The sequence below is a fragment of the Augochlora pura genome, chromosome 5 (assembly GCF_028453695.1).
Source record: "Augochlora pura isolate Apur16 chromosome 5, APUR_v2.2.1, whole genome shotgun sequence".
NCBI classification, from domain to species: Eukaryota; Metazoa; Arthropoda; class Insecta; order Hymenoptera; family Halictidae; genus Augochlora; species Augochlora pura.
The window spans coordinates 14806317-14831353 of NC_135776.1; the positions used below are offsets into that span (position 1 = coordinate 14806317).

The window sequence follows — 25037 nt, forward strand, 5'->3', positions numbered from 1 at the left end:
GGGGGGGGGGGGGGGGGGGGGGGGGGGGGGGAGGACTCTGGAGCGCGTGGAACGTGGCGCAGGAGTGTCGGTGGAATTTGGAAATTTGAATCTTAGTTTGGGATAGTAATATCGGTGTAGGGGCAATTTTGGGAGTTTTTGTGATGAATTTTGGGATCTTGGTTTGTCGGGAGAATTGTGGAATTCGGGTTTATTGTTTAACGGATTTATTTACGCAGATATAACGTAGGAAATTGAGGGTTTTAATGTGATTATTGGTAGACATTTGGGATTTTATTGTACTTGTTGGAAGAAATTGGGAATTTTAATTTATGTATCGGAAAATATTAGGAAATTTAAGGTGTATGTCAGAAGAAATTAAGAATTTTAACGTATAGGTCAAAAGAAATTAAGAATTTTAACTTATATATCAGAAGAAGTTAGGAATTTTAATATATTTGAAGAATATTTGTATTTATATTTTACTGCAAGAATTCACGAATTTATATTAAAAGAACAATTTTGGAATTTATAATTCAAGTTTACAATTATTTACAATTTACAATTATTATACGAGAATTTATTTTAGAGTATTCTTACATTAGAATTACTATTATTACTACTCATTAAAAATGATCACACCAGAATCCACAATTATTATATCAGAAGAATTTAGGAAATCAGATTTACCAGAACAATTTATAAACATTAATAATGAATATTATGAATACTACTGTGGTCTTGCAATGATTCCCTTTAAATGAAAAATACAAAGAGGAGTAATAAAATATAATAACGCAGATTATTTGGAGCGAAGAGAATATGCTGTAAAGCCAGTATTCGGTATGGACATAAAGTTATTGGGTTACGCGGTGCTATTAACCTAAAATGGAAGACAGTATAAAGACGGCGAATATTTCGAAATGAAAGGAAGCTGGAGTCGGATAATTTATTATCTAATTCTCTAGCTGGGCGCTGGATGAGTTTAAAAATAGTTCCCAGATTAATTGCATTGAGCTGAACGATGCCACTAATGCAACTTCTGGATATGTTTTCCATCGTCGCTGTTTCTGTGAAACGACGAATGAATAATCTATTTTTATAGACGAAATCTTGGAATGATATAGATGGTCCACTTTATTCGCCGAATAAATTATCTGTGCAACGAATTATATTAGGAACGTTAACCTTTTGCGCTCGCGTGACTCTAAGGCACCGCTGAAAATTGTTTCATCGTGATCTAAAATCATTTTTAAACCACCAAAATTTTTTAAAAAGCAACTAAAGCGTGGCATGTATTATAAGATACAATTTCATTTGCACAGAATGCGCTGATTATAAATCATTAGAAATAGAAATACAGTAGATCGGAAAAATTATTTTTGATTTACAGTTAAAGAGTTAAAATGTCACTGTTTTCAAACAATATTCGCATCTATTAAAAGATAAATATTATAAACATCATTGAAGCTTCATTTCAACAAGGAAAAATGTTCTTCTGTCAAGAATGTTTATTCAGGCACTATACCAGACATTTTAATTATTATTGAAAAATATTTATATATATATATTTTCTAGTCTTTATCCAAATGAGGAAGAATATTCTCTCACTAAAAATTGAGCAATTTGATAAATGACAAAACTCGTGTCTGTTATCGGACACGATCGCCTCGACAGACAGAAAAATATTTAAATAGTAAACCAAGCAACAGCGTAACAATTTAAAAAGCATAAAAATCTGCTCCAGCCATCGCTAAAACAAGGGAAAGTATCGCGTCGCAAAAAGAAGAGAAGTTGAGGCGGTCGTAAAATATTTTTGCAACAAGTCCGCGGCGGCGGGCCCGCGATCACGTCGCGAGCGAAATAAGAATCGCATTTCCCGGCGTTCGCCGGGTTCATCCTTGTCACTTTCAACCGTCGCCTCTAACCTCTCCGTCGGGTTTGCATACGCAAACGTCCGGCAACTGTTCGCGACCGATGCGATCGCCGACTACATCGGAGCCGTTTCTATGAATATTGCAGTATGTAAATCCAGCCCTCCTGAACTTGCTCCACTGTCAGCACTATTTTCTCTTTCTGCCCCGTCACCCCGGCACCGTTGCGTACTCTTCTCCGGCGTCGAAGGTCGCCGCGGCCTTTCAATCCGGATGCGTAATTCATTCTCTTGCGTGTCAAGGCGAATCCGCCGGCCGTGAACGTTTTCCAATTGGAAAAAAAAAACTCATTTTGGACGGCCGTCAAGAAAACTCTCTCGACGCTCGACGCTCGTCGCCGCGCCAGCCAGATCATTCCCATCGAACGACCGCGGCTGCTGCGACCGTGATGGTCGGAATCGAGACGATCAGAGCAATGCATCATCATCCCCCCCCCCATTTCCACCCTCTTAGAGTTGAGAAATAATTTATTTCGACTGGCAGCTCGTTATTGTAGAATTATATTTATTAGTAGGATAGAGAAGGAAGATTGCTTTCAGTAATGATTTTGTAATGATCGTATTTGGTAAAAGATTGTGCAGGAGAATCAGAAATCCATTTTATAATGTAGTAATTTCTGTTTATCTTGAGATATTTATTATAGTTTCGCAAATCGAAATATATTCTAAATGACAACCTTTCGTTAATTAATTTCGTAGATTAGTCAATTATTTGTTAATGTCGTCTATGGATTTCATAGGGCATTGATTGCAAGAATTGTAACTTACACTATATCTTATTTCACAAATACGTATACATATTAGCATTTGTTTGCATAATGAACGTTATTCGTATAACAAATTCCTATGGAAGACAAAAATTTTATATTTACTACATAGCAACCTCCATTTCAGTGCTTAAATGTTAATAACAGATATTAAATATTAATAACAGATGAGTAAAATTTAATTTCAATATAAGAGTCCATGGGGTTGACGATTTAAAACTGCAAAAATCGTTTCGATGCATTGACAAATAACATTTGCAACGAAGCTGTCGTAATGATCGTCCACGGAAGAACGAATGAAAAATTCGGCGAGATCCGCGTCGACTGCAGTCGCTCGTAGATCATGGTTGGGCATGAAGAAGACGCGAGTTACGTGATCCTAACGCGGGCAAGCCGTCTCGTAGAGTCCACTGTAGCCACGAACGAAGTTCGCGTGTGCCCAGCGTTGTAATTCAAATAGGAGTTAGCTAGTTGTTTCTTCTGTCAACACGACACGGTCTACGCGTGGCTACGATGCTATCTATCCGGGGAAAATTGGAGTCAACTCGGTACGTAAACAGGTTGCGTGGACCAAAGAGGTCCGTCTTGAGGAATCGCCTTCGGCCGATCGATCCTGTTGCAGCTGGTATGCACCAAAACTCGGCAAATTTTGCTCGACGCGAGGACAAGGTAATTCTTTTCGAAACAACTCGTCCGAGATCTTTCTTCAATGACGATGTTAATGGAGATGATTATTGTAGGAACATATTTAAAGGAACATCAGTTGGGAATAATTCATTCACACTTCACTCGATCCGACTATCGCTTAACCCAAACAGTCTTATCTCATACCCCACAATAATGTAAAGATATAACGACACAATAATATAACGATATAATAATATAATAATATATTGAATATATTGGTATAATAATATAATAACATAACGGTGTAATAGTAAAATAATATGCCAATATAATATTATATTCACCGCTGTAGTTAAGCCGACCAATATCCCAAAAATCTGCACAACCAATAACTAACAACGTTGAACAAGTTCGCCGAGCTTAAAATAAAAGCCCAACGTAGACATTTTAAAAATTCCATTGATTATTTAATCGCGTCAACGGGTTAACAATTTCGAGATTAGATCGGACGAAGGGGAAAAAAGAAGTTCGCGCAAACTCCCGTGAACTGTTCGACAAGTTTTTCAACGGAGCATTTTCAGGAACAGAGGAAGAAAGTTTACCATTAACCAGAGATTAATTCCGAGCGAATGGCATTATTCATGATGAGCCGATGGGAGAACGGTGAGTTTCGTTAAAATGGCGAGGAAAACCGTCGGCGACGTTCGAGGCACCGTGCCGAGGAGGAGGAGTGGGGGGGGGGGGGGGGGGGGGGCTGGTAACCGGAAGTCTTTAAATTGTAACGACGATCATGAATATAGAACGAGTCGGTTCCGCAAAACTGAAGGAGAAATCGTTGATGGGACATCTTAAGTTCTAACGAGTGGTCGCGCTGGAGAAACGTTAATAATAACTAGACTTTGAATAACCGAGGCCTCGTTCCGTCCGCCTCGCACGCCGCGGGGATGAACGCTTTCAGCGTTGTATATTTCGAGAAAACGGCCAGGAAATGGAAGAAAACGTCGAAGTAAACCGGCCGCCGTTGCGAGGACAATGCCGCGAAGCTTTGTGCATTTTACTCCGCCAGCATTTCCACGTGAAAATGCCTCCGCAATCTGTACGATTTACGCGGGACGCGCGCCCCACCGATTTTGTTACTCGTCTCCGTACGATCGAGACGATTTAGCTGTTATTAATATTGTCGAATCGAACGAAATATTTTGTATTCTGTATATCTTGTACGCAATAGAAGTTGCGTATACAAAGGATTCGAAAAGTCACTCGAAATATATAAATAAGGGGTTCGTGAGATTATTTCGAGCAACTTTTTCCTTTGCAACAATGTTCTCCGAGGCGTCGTTAACGAGATATTAACGAAAAGCGTCGGCCAATAAGAATCGAGCTCGGCTAGCGCGAGATGGCTGAGTCAGCGAGTGGGAGGAGCCTAGTTCCGATCACTGGCTAAGCCGTCACGTGTCAGTGGTACTCGCCTCTTGTTAGTCAACGCTTTTCATTAATAACTCGTTAACGATACCTCACAGGAAAATTTTCATAATGAAAAAAGTTGCTTGAAATAATCTCAGGTATCCCTATTTCCGAATTAGATATTTTTTTGGACATCTTGCATATAGTTTGTATTTATCTGACAAATTAATATGAGTTTTTAATATGCAGATTAATGCAAAACCAATATCGACGTTATCGCGATAGAAGTCCAACAGCTAATTATAATTTAACCTACATTAAAATTATGACGAGGCGAGTGTTTAAATAAACAAATACGTTTCTCGAGTGGAGGTTGCGTCCGATTAATTGAATAACTGGTTCGCAGGCGTTCATACATTCGTTTCGATACATTCGACGGAACGGAATTATTTCGCTTCGTTATTTAGTCCATTATCCATAACGCGGATCGAACTTAATTTCTTATTTGCATTGTTAACGGCGCTTCTAGTCGCCTCGCTTAAGTGGCCTGTCTCTAAATATAGATTAATGCCTGCTGATGTAATTACGCGGACGTTTTTAACAGTCCGACGCGTGTCATTCTTGTAATGAAATCGCCTCGTATTTTCGTCGAACGGAAAACGTCGTCGTACCGTTAAATAGCGCGGATGGCACTGAACGTGTAAATTAAGATTAATCGCCTGAAATAAATAAGAACTTCGTGTGTAGAAATAATCCGTGTCACGGTCGTGCGAACTTATTGCGGACTTAATTTTTTTAAACGGAACAAGCGTACTGTAATAACCTCGTGTAGAACGATGTTATGTCAAATATTAGACATAGACAACGTTGGTAACTAGATAACATTGAGTAACAAGTGCAGCTGGTTACAATATTAAAAAATGTATTATATTAGTATATGAAAAATGTCGAATTTAATTTAATGTTTCATTTAGTGAAGTTTTTTTTATAAGTTTGTTTCTTTTGTTTAGACATTTTGTAGTCGATATAAATGCTAAATATAAATGCAATCTTTTGTTTATTTATGAAAAAATCGACTAATAATTTATTGATCAAGAGATCAAGAAATAAAGATGCGTTTGTACTGCATAATTTATTTTCAAAGAAGAGTCGACCATGTAATCTGTATATTTATATAATTTATATAATCTATATTATATATATGATCTGTATAATTTATATAATCTGTATAATCTGTTATTATAATCTATATAATCCATGGTTAACCATAAACCTGAAAAATACACAACAATCCCTTTAACAATAAATGTTTCGAAAACAACCTTCAAAAAATACTTAAATAAAAGCTGAATAACCAAGAAATTGCCTTTCGTTAAATTATACAATCCCAAAAAATTGCATGAAATATTGAACGTATGGACGATTTTCAGATTAATGAAAAAGCTCGATGGAGACGTCTCGCTTTTTAGACGCAGTCATCCGCGTGAACATCCTGTGTAGTAAAACCCTAATCAATGGAACAATATGTATCGTTTTCCCATTGTTAGCATCCTAAAAGCGAACCGATTGGGCACAGGAAATCAAGCCAGTCCAAGCATCCTCGGCGACTGTGTACCTAATCATGCTTCCGCCGGATCTACGGTGTTTCGGGTGACTTTAATTGCGGTCAAACATCCTCCGACTCTGCGACGGTCCAACCTTTGATAGACCCGATTTGTAAATTCGAAGTTTGCTTGAACTTATTAACCCGTTTAACTTTCCACGTCGCTAATGATAATATATCGACATTTTACCAAATAATTTTAATTTCTTCGCGAGACGATCTAATGTATGTACAGTATGCGTATGCACATATAATATACAATAATATTGTAATACATATAATGTATTATACATACATACTGGTAAATAATATAATTTCTTACAATATTATTACAATATAATTTCCCAAAAATATGACCGTGTCTTTTTATTCGTGTTCATGTTGCCCGAAGACTATAAATACGAGGTTTTATACCTTAGTATAAACTAATAATTATATATATATATATATATAATTCCTATAACTTCCATAACCTTTTATAAATTATTCCATGATTCCTTAATGTAGTACATATATTTATATAATTTATAATAATTTATGTAATTGATACAAGTATTTATATCGTTTATAATCATTTATATAATTCCTATAGGTATTGATACCATTTATAATCATTTATAAAATTCATATAAGTATTTATACCATTTACAATAATTTATATAACTCCTTATAAATATCTATATAACTTATACAATTTATATATAAATATCTACATAAGTTGTACAATTTGCATAAGTATTTGCACAATCTATAAATCTATAATTCTCTTTTTTATAAATATCGGAACCTTCGAGCCATGCTATCGTCCCAATTCGAAATCGCATGTTTCTCACGCGGCGGCGGCAGCGGCGGCGTCTGTCGTTGAAGTGATCTAGACCTTGGCTCTAGTGGACTTATTGATAGTGGTCGCGGGCCGGCTAACGGCCGGATGCGTCTGTGTTCCACGATTGAGATGGACCGAGAGGAAACGAATGATAATGGCCCTGACTCACAGCGTTTCGCGTTCGACAGCGTTTCGCGGTAATGTCGCGAGGAATCGAGAAACCTTGACTCCACAGTCCGGCTGTCGTGACGACGATGGTCCTTGACGGTTATGCTACTTTCGGCCGAATTACGGGCGCGGTAATGAACGCTGCGAGAAAACGCATGCGATCGTGTGTGCTCCGAATACTCTGTCGAATCTTGACTGCAATGGACATCCGCGTCTCCGGATCACAGCAAAGCAATTTCATTTATTTCACGGCTTATTAATATTAAAATTACCTTTGCTTTCATTTAAATAATGAATCCAAGAATCCCTTAATTATCTAATGGCTGTAATAATTTATTCAACCCTTTGCACTCGGAGTATTTAAAATCATTTTTACTGTCTCAGGGTATTTTGATTTTGTGCGAGAAAGCGCGTTTTATGCATATGAAAGTGAGCCTCGCGACTCGTACAATTTTAACCCTTTGCACTCGGCTGTCCCCTCTCAGGGGACATCGTAATTCTAGTATATGACTAAACATTAAAGTTTATTAGCGATTTGCAATTATTTCTCGATGTCTACAAATTCATATAAATCGAATATTATTATAACAATATTATATATGCATATACATATATACATATATATCGTGTACTATATAATAATATTATTGTTTATAAGCGCTGGTAGGTAACATCCATGATGGCGCCGAGTGCTAAGGGTTAATAATGTAACAATTTTAAGGATATTGTTTTGACAATGTATCAAGTGTATACTTTGACGATATAAAAATGATGTAAACATTATATTGGACCTGAGCGGTGGCTCAGAGTTACTACAAAGGATCGCAGTTTTTACATTATGGCGAATTTATTGTCTCGATGCCGGTGTTCTCGGAATTTAATCAGACGATCTACGGGCAGAAGGATGGCAAAGTTAAGCTGACGAGCTTCGTGTTCCTGTTATCGATTTGGAGAGTCGGTACATATATTCGCGGTCTGGAAAATAATTGCGTTTGGACCCCTTTCAGGAGTAGAGTGCGTCGAATGCCGCCGTTGCTGATTTTTGCCTCCACGGTTGCTGCAATTTCGAAGCTGAAAAAATCGTGAAAAATTAGATTACGCGGTAAAGCGAATACAACAGTTCTGTGGAGCTGAAAGAGATCTTTCGAATAGATTACTCTGCTAATTAACCCATTAACTGCCGCGACCCCTATTTGGGGATCTTGGGAATTACACGGACACTATTTGGCGCGGAGAATATATCAGGTGGTACTTTTGATAGTTTAATGTTATTTTACACAGACGACAGTCGATATTGTTTATAGCAGTTACAGTTTCATTTATAGATATGTTATAGTGTAATTTATAGATATGTTATGCTTTCATTTATAAATATGTTATAGATGCATTTATAGTTATGTTATAGTTTAATTTATAGTTATATTATGGTTTTATTTTCAACAAGTGAACAAACTTGAAAATCATCTGTGAGTTGGACACGAAAGGATCGTCATATTTGAAGCATGATATTTTTGCTATATTTATATTATAATTGAATTTTATATTAGAATTAAATACCATACATAAATGTGTAATTTGGAATATATAAAACTAGAATATAGTGATGGAATATATGTAGTATAGTTTAGTAAAGTTTAGAATACGTAAAAACTGATAAGGAACAGTTTCTTCTGACTGCATTAATTATTCTGTATATTCTAAATTAATTCTTACAATAAAAAACAATTTTATATTTTATACTTTTCACGTTAAAATTCTATATTTTTTAATCTCGCATCTAGAACACATAAAACACAAAGTTGAAATTCTATACTTATTAACCTTGTATTTACAATATGTAATATAAAACACAAAATTCAAAAATACAGAATCTCAATTTCAAAAATACAAAACATACAACTCTTCTTTACGGTATAAATTAATTCAGAATACCTAGAACACTTCGTGCAATAAACAGAAAAACATTTTCCCACTACCTATTATTCTTTTCTTTAAAAAATCTAAAGCAGCGAATTTATACAAACTCGCGAACAATATACAAACTCCACCGTCTGAAAATTCGGCAGTCATTGGGTTAACGCGCGAACCAACGTAAGACAGTAAGACCTCTACGAATTAAATCTCCTCCTCCATAGAAGCAACTAGCGCGTCGCCGGGAGGTCGGGTGTCAGCAAACTGGAATCTCCTCGCGCGGCCGTAGCGACGCAGGAATCCGGAAGAGGGTTGTCAGGGTGTCGAGTCGATTCGTTCCGCGTCCGTAATCCTCGCTGATAGGACAGCATCCGTGTAGCCACGTGGCAACGGTCTCTCCAAAGTTCGTCGGATCAGGATGCCCCTCGGGCGGTGCAGGGTCGGCTCGATCTTTGGGAAGAGGTTCGACAACTTCAAGACGGTGTTCCGGGAGCGTGGAAGCGGAGGACGATATTCCGGCGCGTAACATGCACCGGGTCGGCTCCGTTTGGAATGGAAGTCAGTGAGCCATCGGCCGAAGACGCACCGCTAGGCAGCATCGGCTCGACGTCCGGGATCGACAGGCTCTCTGAGACGGTGAACACGACGGTGCGACGAACGTTGCAGGTGGTGAACAGCACCGGGGACACCTACCAGCAGCAGAACCTCGTGTGGACGGTGGCGAAGGGCGTGGTGATGATCAGCATCATCGTGACCGCGCTGATCGGGAACGCGCTGGTCATCGCCAGCGTCAGGAGACACCGGAAGCTACGGGTCCCTACCAATCGCTACGTCGTCAGCTTGGCCGCCGCCGACTTTCTCGTCGCCGTCTGCGCGATGACGTTCAACGCGTCCGTCGAGCTGTCCGGTCGCTGGATCTTCGGCCGAGTGATGTGCGACGTGTGGTGCTCCTTGGACGTTTACTTCTCCACAGCGTCCATCCTTCACCTGTGCTGCATCAGCGTGGACAGGTACTACGCCATTGTCAGGCCGCTCGAGTATCCAGCCATCATGAAGAGGATCACCGTGACCTGCATGCTGGGCAGCGCCTGGCTCCTCCCTGCCCTCATCAGCTTCATACCCATTTTCTTAGGGTGGTACACTACCGAGCAACACCTGACGGACCTTGTCCAGAAGCCTGAGGTAGTGTCATTCGCGAACGTGAGAGGGGCTTTGTTAAACTCCTCCGCGGAATGCAATGTTTTACTGGTGATGTTGATCATTCTAAACTCGTCGTTCCTCTGGGAATTACTATGGTTGAAAAGAAAAGAATCGTTAAAATTATTGGCAGATGAATAAACGACATGATATTTGTTACGTTATATATTACATGTTACACACATATTATTTGAATATGTTACAAAATTCTTCTAAGCAATTATAATACACGTAAATAACTAGTAATAATATATAATAATAATAATAATAATAATAATAATAATAATAATAATATATAATAACGTATATAAATAATAATAATATATATATAAATATACAGCAGACACAAATACGATAAAAACGAAATCTTTCTTTCCCCGAAGAAGTAATCGTGCTCGAACGAGCTCCAATTATAATAATCGCGACGCAAATGATACGGCAAAGTGTTAATCAACGTTGGCGATCCCCGATTCAGAGTCGTAAACTCTCGTTCGTCCGGCCAACGATCGAACGAAAATGAATTCGACCCGGTTTCCGACGGGATCGTTGGATTCGCTGCGTCACGTTCCGCGTGAATTCGTAATTCGCGCTCGTCCCGCAGTTAATCTCGAGACAGGAGGCGCCCGATAAGCCGCGCGAAATTTTCTCGCCACGGTCACAATTAACGGGGTGATTTTAGGAGGCGGGTATTTAGGGCTCGATCAGCCAAAACGGTCCTTTCAATTGGCCCTGTGGCGCGAAACAGAGGCGGGAGGAAACCGAGGAGACGCGGTGGCCAAGACGGACGGCCTTCGGGATTTACATAAATATGATTTAGCGTCCGACTCTGATTCGAGTGTACTGTAGACGGAAACGCGGAATTAATAGCTTTCATAAATCCGCGTCCGGCACATGCGCTGATTTTCAATGCAGATTGCGGTGTTTCCGAAACTCTTCTCCGAGACTTTTGATCGCATTCTACAGGTTTCGTTATTAGACCTTTGTGTCCCTTCCGACGTCTTTTTAAACACTGTGGAACGAAAATAATTTGTTTGGCAATAATTTAGCCCTTTAACTATATTCTATATTCTATATATTCTACAGTCTATATATTCTATATTCTATATATTCTACAGTCTATATATACTATATTCTATATATTCTACAGTCTATATATTCTATAGTCTATATATTCTATGTTCTATATTTCATTTTTACCTCCTAAACACTAAACCTATGGAGCACATAAAAAGGCGAGCAAAGAGTTTAACATTAAAAGAACAATGGGTCTGAGAATATATTTTAACTTATCGTTATTTTTACTATAATTTTAATCGTTGAATCGAGACTTATTATAGAATTTATATAGAATATATATGTATGTATAATAAAATTGTAGAATTATTTCCTACTCTTTAATGTTTGTCCCTGATACACTAGGTTTAGTGTTGAAGCAGGAGTACTTCGCGCAGAGAAAATTTGCTCGACGAAATTAGGGAACGCCTTCCTTTTTCTTTGTTAAACGAAACAGCTTTTAATTCTTATTAATCCGCGGAGCTCTTGCCCGACAGCTGAATAACATTTTCTCTTCTATTTTGCACAGTTAAGACATTCCGGTTCTCCGTTTAAGCTCGCCTAGTCTATTTAATTGAAGAACCAATTAGGACGGCGTCTGTTCGGCTCTCAAAGAAAATAGGTTGTAAAACCAAATGAATATAATATATAATATGTATTAATATATATTCTAATAACTATAATATATTATATATAATATCGTATATAACATAGTATGGTTATTACAGTATAATAATAATAATTATTATTATATAATAATACGTATTAAATTGTATTTATTTATGTTTACATATATCTATACGAGTTTTATGCTCACCGTTTCATAAACGTGATCACTATAACATAAATTACAAATACAATATAAATTAATTTCATACAGGATTAAAGCGAATTCTATGATTAAAAAATTGTTGGAGCTCGCGGGAGCAGTGAATTTGAAAAAATCGTTAACGTTAATGGCTGGAGAAGTCCACAGTGTAATATTATAATAAATCGGGGGGCATTATTATGTGTCCCATCTAATTCTGCAGGCTTGCTCTCCTTTAATCCTCTTAGCACGTCCATCGCATCCTCTTCTCTCTGCTGCCACCTTAACCCTCTTCCATCCTTATTTGTCCCTCATTCCCGCTTAATAGCCCCGTAAGATATTTCTTACATTCCCTCGTTCCTCTGTCCTCCGCTCAGGTACACTTTCTCGTTACTCGCGATTACGCGAGCGCTCATTTGCTCGGACATTATTTTAATTGTTCTCACGGAGATCTCATTTCCGCGAACACAGTCGCGAAAAACAGGTTCCTCGTCTAATCAATTTTTTGCTCCCTAACGTGGAATTAAATGGCCTCCGCCGAGAAACAATTCCCGTTCAAGTAATTATTGTTCGAACAACTATACGTATATTTCAAGATATGTACAAGCATACATGTATAATATTTCGTTGTCGAATCATCGATCAGATTTTCACTCTGCGACTCAAGACACGAGTGCTGGAACAATTCTATTGTTCCCGATCTTCCGTCTTCTCACGGAAGCGATTAAAACCTCGTCTTCTCGCCCAGCGACATCCTCGTTTGTCTAAACAGTGAAAACAATTAAAGAAGTCAACAATTATGCGTTTCCTTGCTGCTAAAAGAGAAATATAAATTATTTCTTTATTTCATTCTTATTATAATACTTCTATAACAAGAATAACATTAATAATAATATTATTATAATATCTATTTTACAACTTAATACTCTATGAACTTAAGGAAATTATTTTGTATATGCGATCGTTAGAAATTCATTTCTCGTATCAGATTTCTGCGCGGATGATGCTTAATTTATTTGTTTATTGAAGTTATCTTTTATTGTTTAGCTCGTATTTAGTTTGTATAATTTCTTATAATTCTAATTTAATTATAAGTAAATTTCAATTAAACTGCAACTAAATTACAATTAAATTTCGATCAAATTTCAATTATATTTCAATGAAACTGCAACTAAATTATAATTAAATTTCAACAAAATTAATTATAAACTAAATAACTGCAATTGAATTTTAATTAAGTTTCAATTAAATTAAACTATTCTATTAAACCTCGACCGAGTAATACTTTCTCTCTAACCCCTTTATCAAATCAAATTTTCTTCTCGCCTGTTAAATAAATATTTCCCGCAGCAATCTGCATTAATTAGCAATAACGTAGCATAAAATAGCCATGTTTCCTCGGCTCGGCCGTGTCTCGAATTACCCGTAGGAACATCTTCGTTCGCCGCGAACGACGCCGATGCTTCTTGTTCAAACGCAGCTAACATAGTTTCCAAACAACGCGGCCCGGTTATTATATACCAAGTCATATCCCGTTGTTTTATAGCCCCCATCCGATATTCAAGCACTTACAACTTTGTTCAGATATTGCAGTAGCACGTAAACGCGAGCATTTTGCCCACTTCCATGCACGTCGTTACAAGGCCCGTACGGGAAAATTGCAGTCGGAATGGAGGCCTCCTTTCCTGCTACCCCCCGCTCCACCGCCCTAAATTTATTACTTTTCCAACCGAGGAATTTCCTCGCGAGTTCCTCGAACAGCGTTATTAACTGTTTCGGACAATGACACACAACGTGCCGTGCAACTTTCACGTTCGCCGGGTCAAAGTTGAACGGGTTTTTATTCGTTGAGAACTCACGTGTGACCCTTCGCGGTTATCTATTTATCTTTCTTGTCTTCTTCATTATCACGTAAAATCGTTTATCCCTTTCGTTCGTTTAATTTTCTTGTAGAATTGGACGTATTATCGCGTTGTGTCGATGTTATTACTTACTATTATATATACAGTCAGTCCCATAAGTGTTCGTACCCTCATTGCTTATAAGAGAAATTTGTTGAAGTCAAGGGACGCGTGTAAGATTTTGCAATAAACTTTTCATTACGAATGAACACAAGTATAAAGTTTATTCATACCAAATTATAACAGAATTGATTAACTAATAACAAAAATATTAAATAAGATGATAAAAATTTTATTACAAAATTTTACATGCATCCCTTGATTTCAACAGACTTCCCATATAAGGGTACGAATACTTATGGGACTGACTGTATATATTATATGTAAAATAATGATATAATATATCATAGTATAATAATATACAGTATATATTAAAGTAAAATAATTGATTAAAAGTAAATCGAGCAGAATATACGTATTTATTAAAATGTGCTAGGAAGGATACGTATAGTTACGTGTCAAAAATTACCTAACGTATTGCATTGCTAATTTCTGAATAAGTGAAGGTCGTCAGAGTGTGTAACACTTGTAACACGATCTATACTTAGACATTTTGCTATCATTCCAACGTCAGTCGCGACGGAAATTTGCCGTTCGATCTACATTTAGAATCCTCTTTATCATAATCAGGGAAAATGTTCCGAGGGGATCCTCTTATGTCACTTAATCTACCACGTAAAATCCTCTTTTCCAACAAAAAAATTAACTGCGTTGAACTACTAAATTCACATTCAGGAGCATTTCCACCAGTATTACAGGGGCTCGCGAGGACTACTAATGCTTCAGCGTCTACATTTTCCATTCCAGCATTGAGCACTGTTGAAAGTCCTGCTCTCCTAAAGAGGAATTTTCGAAACTCTTCTCTTGTACTTGTTAGCGTCTCATTTAAAAACTTGTTATGAAAGTTCAATGCTTGCACTATAAACTTAAACATTAGATCTTTTTTCTTAAATGCTCTGAAAGCTTCTTCGTTCTCGAAAAGCCTACCGTCTAATATCACTTGATCTATATTATAATGTCTCAAAATTGCATCACTTCCTGGACATGAAGGAGTCCTGTGGTAATTTGTAGCAACTTTTTCCTTTGCAAGAATACAATCCGCAGCTTCGTTCGCGAGTTATTAACAAAAACATGGAGACCAATCGGCGCTCCTGGGCGTCACCCGCACATTAGCTCGCGTCAGCCAACCTCGCCTCTTATTGGTCACTGTTTTTCCGTAATATCTCGTGAACGACGCCGCGGAAAAAATTCTTGTAAAGGAGAAACCTACTTCAAATGATCTCAAGAATCTCTTATTTCCAAATTGAATGACTATATACTTCCCTGAAAACCAGACTAAAAAAGATATATTTAAGAACATCCATATAAAAATTGAAGGTGACTAGAAATGCTCCAGTTTTGAACATCAGTATAGAAAATATATTAAAAAAGTAATGTTGCAAAGTATATCGAAGGGAGCTAGAGATCTGTCAGTAGAAATGAAACCCGGGGATCGTAGTTCGACGAAGATCAACATCCCAGGAAAACGAGCCGAGTTTCATTGGCCGCGAGAGATTCGCCGTTGATTCACAGTTGTTTCACCGTTGATTCGCCTGAACCAGGTGTGCGTGTTCGTGGTGAACCGAGTGTACGCGGTGGTGAGTTCGTCGGTCTCCTTCTGGATCCCGGGCCTCGTGATGATCGTAATGTACTGCAAGATCTACAAGGAGGCTGTGCGCCAGAAGGAGGCGCTGAGCCGCGCCTCCAGCAGCACCATCCTAAATAGTGTTCACCTACACCGCGCGCCCACGTCCAGGCATCATTCCAGGGCGTCCCATCAATTATTGCTGCACCCGAGCGACGCCAGCGACTTCGGCAGGCCTATGTCTTACAGAACCGCCGCCGAGTTGAACGCGGAGAACGGTGAGTGTGCGCGCGTCTTTTGTGTGTGTCTGTGTGTGTGTGCGTGCGAAATACAGACGACACGCGTGTGCGATTAATCAAACCCGACCGATCGATCCCGCTTCAAACTTGCATAATGCAGGCCTATGCATCTTTCCAGCGACCCTTTCGCAGCCGGTGTAGAGCCGACCGGCTCTATAGGTCCGCAGAAACGGCATTGACTTCTAGACCACTGTTACCGCTTATTTTACTAATTGATCAGGTCGCTGCATGTCAAATGACCGGCTCTATCGTCACCATGTACCAGTGACTCGATCGAGGAGTGCTAGGCCACACGGCCCGATTGCTGTGGCTTTCATGGAACTTTTGCTTTCAAGAATTTTTATTCGATGAAATATGTTTCGATTTTTTGAGGATGTTTAAATGTATTTTCTTCGAGTGACGAATATTGCTAATTTGAGAATGTTTTTAGGGGGATAGATGTAATTAATTATGTGGTTAAGGTGTACCTGTAACTAATTGTATTTTTAGGATGTGATTGCTTATAATTAATTATGTGCTCCAGATGTAAATACTTGTAATAATTTAAATTAATAATAATTATTATTATTATTATATATTATATATGACGATATATGTTATAATTATCAATAATAATAATTAAATAGAATTACTTTCAACTATATATGTTTAAGATACAATCACTTACAATTAACTGCACGCTCAAAATATAATTACTATATACTTAAAATACAATTACTCGGAATTAATTCTATAAACATATGACTACTTGTACATTAAGAACATATTAAAAATCGCTATTAATTAAACACTGACATTTGAAATAACTAAACTTACCTTACGCATAAAATAAAGTAAATCACGTCGTTCAGCCATCGCAACGATGCTTTCATTAAAATCGCGTAACGAGCTCGGTATCCACGATTTCGCAAATGATTTTCCTCTCCATCGGCGACGGCCAAGTGTAAATAATTATTAATACTTCGAACGCGAGATATTCCACCGGGAAACATATTCGATGACGGCCGCTGCACAAATTCGGTCCCCGCATTTCTATTTTCGGGCGTCTCTTTTCGTACCGCGCGGTTCCCCGCTCATCAACCTCGCTCTTCTGCTCTTTTTCGCGGCGCCGTTGGCGAACACGACACCGTCGGCCCAGCCGCATCCTGTACTCCTGTTATTTATCGAAAATCAGAAACAACGGGCCGGCCGTGTTTGCGCGGTGCTCGGCGCTACGACAGCGGTTGTTAAGAAAACAGCGCGTCGGTTTCCCGCGCTTACGAGAACTCCCGTCGCCAAGTATCTCTCCGGCCAACTGTGCATTGTTGCAACCGCTTGCACACGATGATTCTGGAGGTTCCGTATTTTTAGAACGGCCGCTCGTAAACCTATTTCACGAGACACTTATCACGCTGATATTTTCAAGCAAGGGTGCCGCATAAACAATTTCACGCGCCCGGTCGCACGCTCTCGAATATCGTGTTCACGTTATACGCTATGTATCGCGAGACGTTTCTACGAATTACAACGTCGACCGCGAATGCTCGTGATAACAAATAACAATTTAACGAATATTTTCTGGATTTTGTAGCTTTTTAATTTGTTTAATATATTATTGTGATAATTTATTGTATGTATATATATACATATATTTCCGAAATTCTTTCGACTTTCGTCGGCGGCTTTTATTAGCGACTCTTTATTCGCGTTAATTTAATTCAGTAAAAATATTACTAAAACTAAGGCAATCTTCGTTTGTGTGTAATCTAAGTTTTCGATTGTTCGATTCTAAACATATGTTCTCGGTCCAGTCGATGCTGCAACCGTATCCGCGAATCGCGAATATTAGAGCCGACTTTGTCCCTCGAGCGGAGAGAGATTTATCGCAAATGAAACCTGCCGGCGCGTTTTCAAAGGCGGGCGCCCCGTTCATCCAGATGCCGCGCCTGTACGAAACGATGACCCACCGAAACGCACATAAATAACGGCCGCGAGACTTTGATGGCCGAATTGAAATCGAAGCGGAGGGGAACGAGGGCGCGAGGGATTCTGGATCACGCGGGAACCCTGTGATTCGGCGAGGCGCAACTTTCGCCGGCGCTCGTATCGTAATAACGCGCGCGTGTAACTACGGCCAATTATCGCCGGTGGAAATTGCACGCGCGCGGGATAGTCGAGATTGATGCCGTGTGGTAATTTTTGCCGCCATTTTCGATGGTTGTCAAGGCTGCGGGTAGCGGATGCCCGCGTCAGCCTTTCCTTCTGGCAGATTTTCAAGCGGATCGGTCTTGTTGCGTCAACGCTTCCCATGATTTATCGCGTACAATGCAAAATTGGGAACCCTCGATGATAGCACGGCGTACCGTCGCCGACTTTCTCCCAACGAGCTCGTCACGGTTCTCATCCTCGCTGTCTTCGATGTTTCGATTCACAGCGAAATCAAATGTTATTTCACGTGAAAACAAAATTGTTTAGCCTGGAAAACTTTGTTGGAATCGTTTTATCCGGGTTTCTTAATTTTTATGATATATATTTTTTGTGTTTGTTTATTAATAGATTGCGGAGCTTTATGCTTGGTAATTTTCATAATGAAATGTATTGTCGTAAACGTCTTTCAATGTTTGAGACATTGTAATTGTTCGCAAGAATTATTCCTCGTAAAATGGATCGAGCGACAGATTTGTTGCAACAGAGATTTATATTAGAGAGTGTGACATATTTCATTTCTGCCATAAAATCTAGCCAGAGAATGATATCGTACTATATCATATCTACATATACACATATACGTACGCATATTTATAAAATATTTTTAGAAATATAGATTACATTTAAAGTAAATTATATTAAAATATAGATTAGAAATATATTTTTAGAAATAAGAATACACGATTTCTAATAATTAAAATATCACTACGTAAATACGCTAACTCAATTTGCTCGACCATTAAATCTATATCAAATATTGAATAAATTATACCGAACTAACCCGAATAAACATATATTAAAGATTGCACGCATTTTAAAATACAGCGGAAAATACACCGCTAAAGCGAATTAAAAATATATTAAAAAACTATACACACTGCCGAACTAACCTGAATAAACCTACATTAAAAAGTTGCCCGCACCGTCGAAATCAATAAAGATACACTGCGAGCATATTTTAAAATGAAAAAATACCAGAGCGGAGAGGAACAGGCGTCGCGTAAAAATGTTAGTCGATAATTCACGTTTATTCGAAAAGTGTGCGAGCAATTTCGTGATCCGCTCGTAAGTAGTGAGCAAGCAAATTTGCGTAATCTCGAGTATCCTCTCGCAGAGTAATGATATTTAACAAGAAGTAAATCCGGTCTGTTACACGAAAATCCCGACGAGTGGATTATTTTCTCTGCATCGCGCCGACCGAGTCGCATTATTAAATCGGGGAATATTCGAAGCGTTTCGAAGTCCATTGCTAGACCGTCGGCCGACTTAATGCACCCCGTTGCGAAATTTTGCGGTAATTTGTCCGACCGTCCCGTAAAAACGTCCCTCGGTTCCGCAAGGTATTCGTGGCGAGACGCCGGGCATGGGCGACCCCGAAATTAAATGGAAATAAAGGGCAAGGCAGTCGAATGAAGGATCAGTCGATAATTAGACAATTTAGCGTGCATGGCACTGAAATAACCGTGTCGGACACACCGTCGAAATTCAGGGCTGTGGGAAATTGAAAATAATGTCGTGTAAAATACTAATGATAAAGTGAAATACTGTAATATTTGGTATATAAGTAAATACTATTTGGGAATATTAATTATTTAAGTGAAATGATATTTGGCGATACTGTGGTATTTTTATATTATTAAAATTTACGTTTGAAACATTTTGCAAGTGTAATTGCTACACGAGACTCGATTTGTGGGGGGATTTAATATTTATTATAAAGTATATGAATTTTTGGAGGAATTTAATTTTTGTTATGGCTCTGCAGATAAATTTAATTTTCATTATGAATTTTTAGATGAATTCAATTCTTATTACAAATCTTTGGGTGAATTTAATTTTTACTATGAAATTATACACGAAAATTAATTCTTATTACGGATTTGTACATGATTTTAATTTTTATTACTTTATAAATGAATTTTACCTTTACTATATCGTATATAAATTGAATCCCTATTTATTATTCGCAACACCTGCCTAAATTTATACAGAAACATCTAAGAATGGAAATACAAATACATAAATGATATAAAACAAAATAAGTAAAATAAATAAAACGAATACATATGTATTAAATACAGTATTAATATTTTATAGTATTCTATAACCTTACAATTTTATAAAATCAAAAATAAAATACCTAAAATGCATCCCATCGTATAAAATAGAAATACTATAAGGCGTAAAAATGATTTTAGAGTTACAATTAAAATGGCTCCGAGCGCGCAGGGTTAATATTATAAGCAAGTCGAAGTGTATCGACAAACCGGCCCGTAATCCGATAATAATCCAATCAAAGGAGCAATGTTCCGCTGGAAAGGGGAGGACATTTTTCAAGCCGTAGCCCGTGGAAATGGGAGAGCGCTTTGAAAATTGGGGTCGTAATTCAAAGATTGCTGACCATCCGGCCGAACGACGGGGGTGATCGGTGTCTGGAAAAAAGAATTTTCGCCGGGGATCGCAGACTGTCGTAGCGCAGGTGTTCCACGGTGATAATAGCAAGTATTTGTTACTCGGATAGCGGATGGCTTCTTAACTTGAGCCTACTTGATTCCATTTTTCATCTCGGCCCCCACCGCCTCGCGTCAACCGTGAAACGCTTTATCGTTGCTTCTCGAGTTCCTCCACCGTTTTATCCTCTATTTCCATTTACTATATGGGCAACGATTGTTATGGGGAAACTAATGGGGCGATCAGCGAGTTTTTCGTTTGTCTCTCCGATTTACAGGCGATAACGCGACACAATGGGGATGAAAGTTCAGTCGACTCTAAACTGCAGTAACTTTTTCAAAAATGAACTAAATTACCTGAGTTTTTTTTTAACTACAAATCGACTAGTCTACTGAACAACGACTAATACGCTTTCAACTAATTTTGCAATTTCTTGAAATGATAAAATAAAGTAAAAAACAAAAATCGCGTTTTCTAACCTGCTCATCTGAACCAATAAAGAAAATTTAAAAAATACCTTTTAAATTCGTTTTAGAATAACAAGATAATTTTATATTTATTTTAAAAGCATTATAGTATTAATACTAATATATTAATTATAATATTACCCTCGGATATTCTTTGCAAGAAACGAAGTATTATATTTAATAAATCGGTGGAATAGAAATTCTACTCGACATTTAGGTGACACTAAAATATTTATACATAGGTGTCACTGACACTGTTGTGATAAATTAGATTTGTTAGAGGTAGTGTAATCCGAATAATGCGATAAAATTGGTTGGAAACGTTGAATCATTATCGGCGCAAACTAGTCGGACAATTTCAATGTAATGGACCATGGTCGCGGACGATGGCGTCACACACGCCGTGATCTCTCGATCGAATCGAATCTATCCGCGGTGGAGAATGAAATTTTCTAGGTGGAAGCGTTTAGGCGTGCGCGTCATCAAGCCTAAGTGTCGCTTTTAACCTGGCGGCGCGACGCGTGTATCGCCGCGCACGATGGCGAGAATTTTGTCTCGGCCCGATATGCATTTGCGTCTAGCTGCATTTCGCCTGAAATAACACGGGAACGGAGAAATTTAGTACTCTCCGTGTAATGAACGCGGCGTTTATTATTGGCAAGGAACGTCGATTCGGTGCGCTTATGCGCGATACACCGACGATACATGCACCGTTCACGGGCGAGATCTTCCTACGAGCTTATCGGAGTTTGTAATTCTACTCGGTCTAATTTTGGCCGACTTCAATTTATTCGATCGACCATCCATTGCTCCTTCGTTTCAATTCACCCGCGCTTAAAACTCGGCTATTTCTGCTTTAGGTACAGTAAAATATGCTTCTTTATGCATTACTCCGTTACAAATGAAATGTAACTACAAATTACTAACTTGCTGGCTGGAGGCGGGATGGGGAATTTTCAAGTTCATGTGTTTCATATTTTGGTAAGCTTGAATTTGTTCGCTGGTGGATATTTTTCTCCGTTGTTTCATTTATTTTATTTTACTCGTATATTTATATATTTTCTTTGACTTGTATATTTTCTGTATTTTGTATATTTTATTTTACTTATATATTTTATATACTTTGTATGTTTTACATATTTTACATATTTTATATATTTTATATATTTTATATATTTTATATATTTTATATATTTTATATATTTTACATATTTTTCATTTTATCTACTTTTCCTCTGTGACATAAGAATTTATAACGACCCTTAAAAAGCGCAGTGAATTAAGGATGCCAACATCGTAATTATTTACAGTGATGTTTCATGTTAATATTATCAATGAAAAATATTACCAAAATTTGGGCACTCTACATTGACGCACGGTCCAAGTTATAAATTGTTGGTCCGAATAATATAATCCACCGATTTATTCGATTTCGACAATGAGTTTGCCGTCTCCAAAGCGTGACAGTGGAATAATGCAATTTGTAAGCGACTTTCTGGCAGATTTAAGACAATTGCTTGGCATAGTGACCAAGTTCAATGGAGGAAGATTGAAGAGACCCTCTAAAATAGCGTGTAGAGCACTTTATTAGAACACTTGCTAAACGCGACGACGAAAATAAGCATGTTCTTTCAAACGGATTCAAATTTCGACATGTCGTCTTATAAATAGGGACACTGGCAAGTCTTCAATCCGAAATAAATGATAACTAATGGGACTGTACAACTGTGGGGGGGCTATTTCCGCCAACGCCTGTTAACACCTTCGTTCTATTGTAATATATCGTAATATTATTATTGTAATATTCGAGCATATGTTCTGAGGAAATTTAAACAATATGATGTACTACTTGGACAATGATAAGTATAAGTAATTGTTCCAAGGAACTAATTAAAATCGAGTTCATTGAAAGAATGGAAAGTTGGCTAGATTCTATGCACTCGTTAGCATTTTTATAAAAATATAATAAAGCTCCTTATCTAATTAAATTTAATAAAGATTGTATAAATTTATAAAAAAAAAATTTATAATAAAAATGTTCTAGCAGAAATTTATAACTTTATTAAAACATCCATAAATAGAACGATAGTTAAAGTAAGGGGTGGAAATTTTGTGTTCTAACTTCTATCTAGTATTAAATATATAAGGTCTTAAATAATTTTGCTTAAAACTATTTTTAACGTACCAATTGCTGTCGATGATTACTATAAGTATCTATATAATTACTGTAAGCTTAACTATATGTATAGTCACTGCACAATTACTATAAAATTAATTATATAATTACTACATAATCACTGTAGTTAATAATTATAAATTACCCTAATCGATCTAGTTACTATACGAAGCCACTAGATACACTCAACGCAGCCACCTGGTCCCGGCAATTTAATTATTACCGTTCTCGCGGCCGGGATTCTCGCTTTCTCTGCACGCGCGGCCGGTCGCCATATTTAAATCGGTGATGCGTCTTCGCGAAATGATAAATCGGAGATACTCCCACCAGCCGACAGTAAAAATATGCCTCTGGTGACAGTGAGCTATGCATCTCGTAAGCGATCAGCCTGATGGAGAACGGCCAGATGGAAACGTTGCCAAAATTTTGCAGCCGGGAGCTTGGCATTCTGCGGTCGTATTGCTTCCAGGTCCAGTCATGAACGTGTTCAATGTCGTGATTATGGTCGTGCGACGTCCATCATTTTCTTCCTCCTCCTGTTCATTGAGGGTACCCACGAATAAACGCTAACTTCGGCTTGCACGCGGTCGAAGAAACTAGCAGCGCGTCCTCCTGCGTTCTCAGCGTAAATCCAAAATGCGAGAGAATTGCGAGTTTATCTTTAACAATATGCATTACACTTTATCCTTCAATTGTTATCGTTCAAAGTTGTTTTTCTTCAATTCTTCTGTTCGTAAGAAAAGATATCCTTTCTAACAATTTCTGCGAAAGTAAATCATTTTTGTAATTTAGATATTGCAATAGATTTTGCAATTTAGATCTTGCAATAGACAATTACATTTTTAGTTAGTATATATTTGTACTCAATGTACGTTCAATGATTAAATTCTCATGTTAATGTTGATTCAGTTACTAGATCGCTATGTTTACAAGAATTTTTACTGTTAGGGTAGTTACCCCAATCACTGTACTTTCGGATTAAAAATATATAAAAAAAGGAAAGAGTTATGAAAAACGTAATACTCCTCCATGAATCTTGCCTAACAGATTGAAATAATAAAAAGAGATGCATCATGAATTTATATATACATATAATACTTTCAATTATAAAAATGATAAGAATATCTCCATACAGTTTTTATTTTACACCTAAACTGAATTTACCATTAATATTATTTATTTTCGCACAACTTCTGCAAATATTTCAAAATCTAATATTACAAATTCCAATATATGTATATTTGTGTCTTAAGAAACGGACAAAAAAAGGGTTAATTAGAACATCTACCGTAGGTCCCAATGTTCACCGAGATGTTTCAGCGTTTTCGAGACGCGCTAATCGAGTATGAAAGGTGTCGATGCACACCGACGCGAAGGGTGCAATCGGAAATCATGCTGGTGTTCTCTCGGATGGTGGAACGAATTAGAATTTTGGCTCGAAACCGCGACGGCTATCGTTGTTTCGTATCGTGGTACGCGTGTATCGCGTGCACGTGCAATTAAACGGCCAAGTAAACAGATCCGCCGGTATCATTAATGCCGACGGTAACTTATGGACTGACTACGTGCAATTTGCCGGCGTAAATTAGGACGCGGCGT

General features: G+C 37.9%; 1 protein-coding gene across 3 annotated transcripts in view; it reads left to right on the forward strand.

Annotated features, from left to right (window-relative positions):
• LOC144470525 (octopamine receptor beta-1R) overlaps positions 1 to 25037 on the forward strand; it is a 156243-nt gene that overhangs the window by 104539 nt on the left and 26667 nt on the right. The window contains exons 1-3 of one of the 3 annotated variants that reach the window (XM_078181793.1): positions 8317 to 8406; positions 9440 to 10397; positions 15836 to 16136. The exons of 1 other annotated variant lie outside the window; for it this stretch is intronic. In XM_078181793.1, coding sequence (XP_078037919.1) covers positions 9768 to 10397; positions 15836 to 16136 — 931 coding nt within the window. In that variant the 5' untranslated portion in view covers positions 8317 to 8406; positions 9440 to 9767. Of the gene's footprint in view, positions 1 to 8316; positions 8407 to 9439; positions 10398 to 15835; positions 16137 to 25037 lie in introns of those variants that run through there. One more of the 3 variants, XM_078181792.1, reaches the window with a different exon arrangement.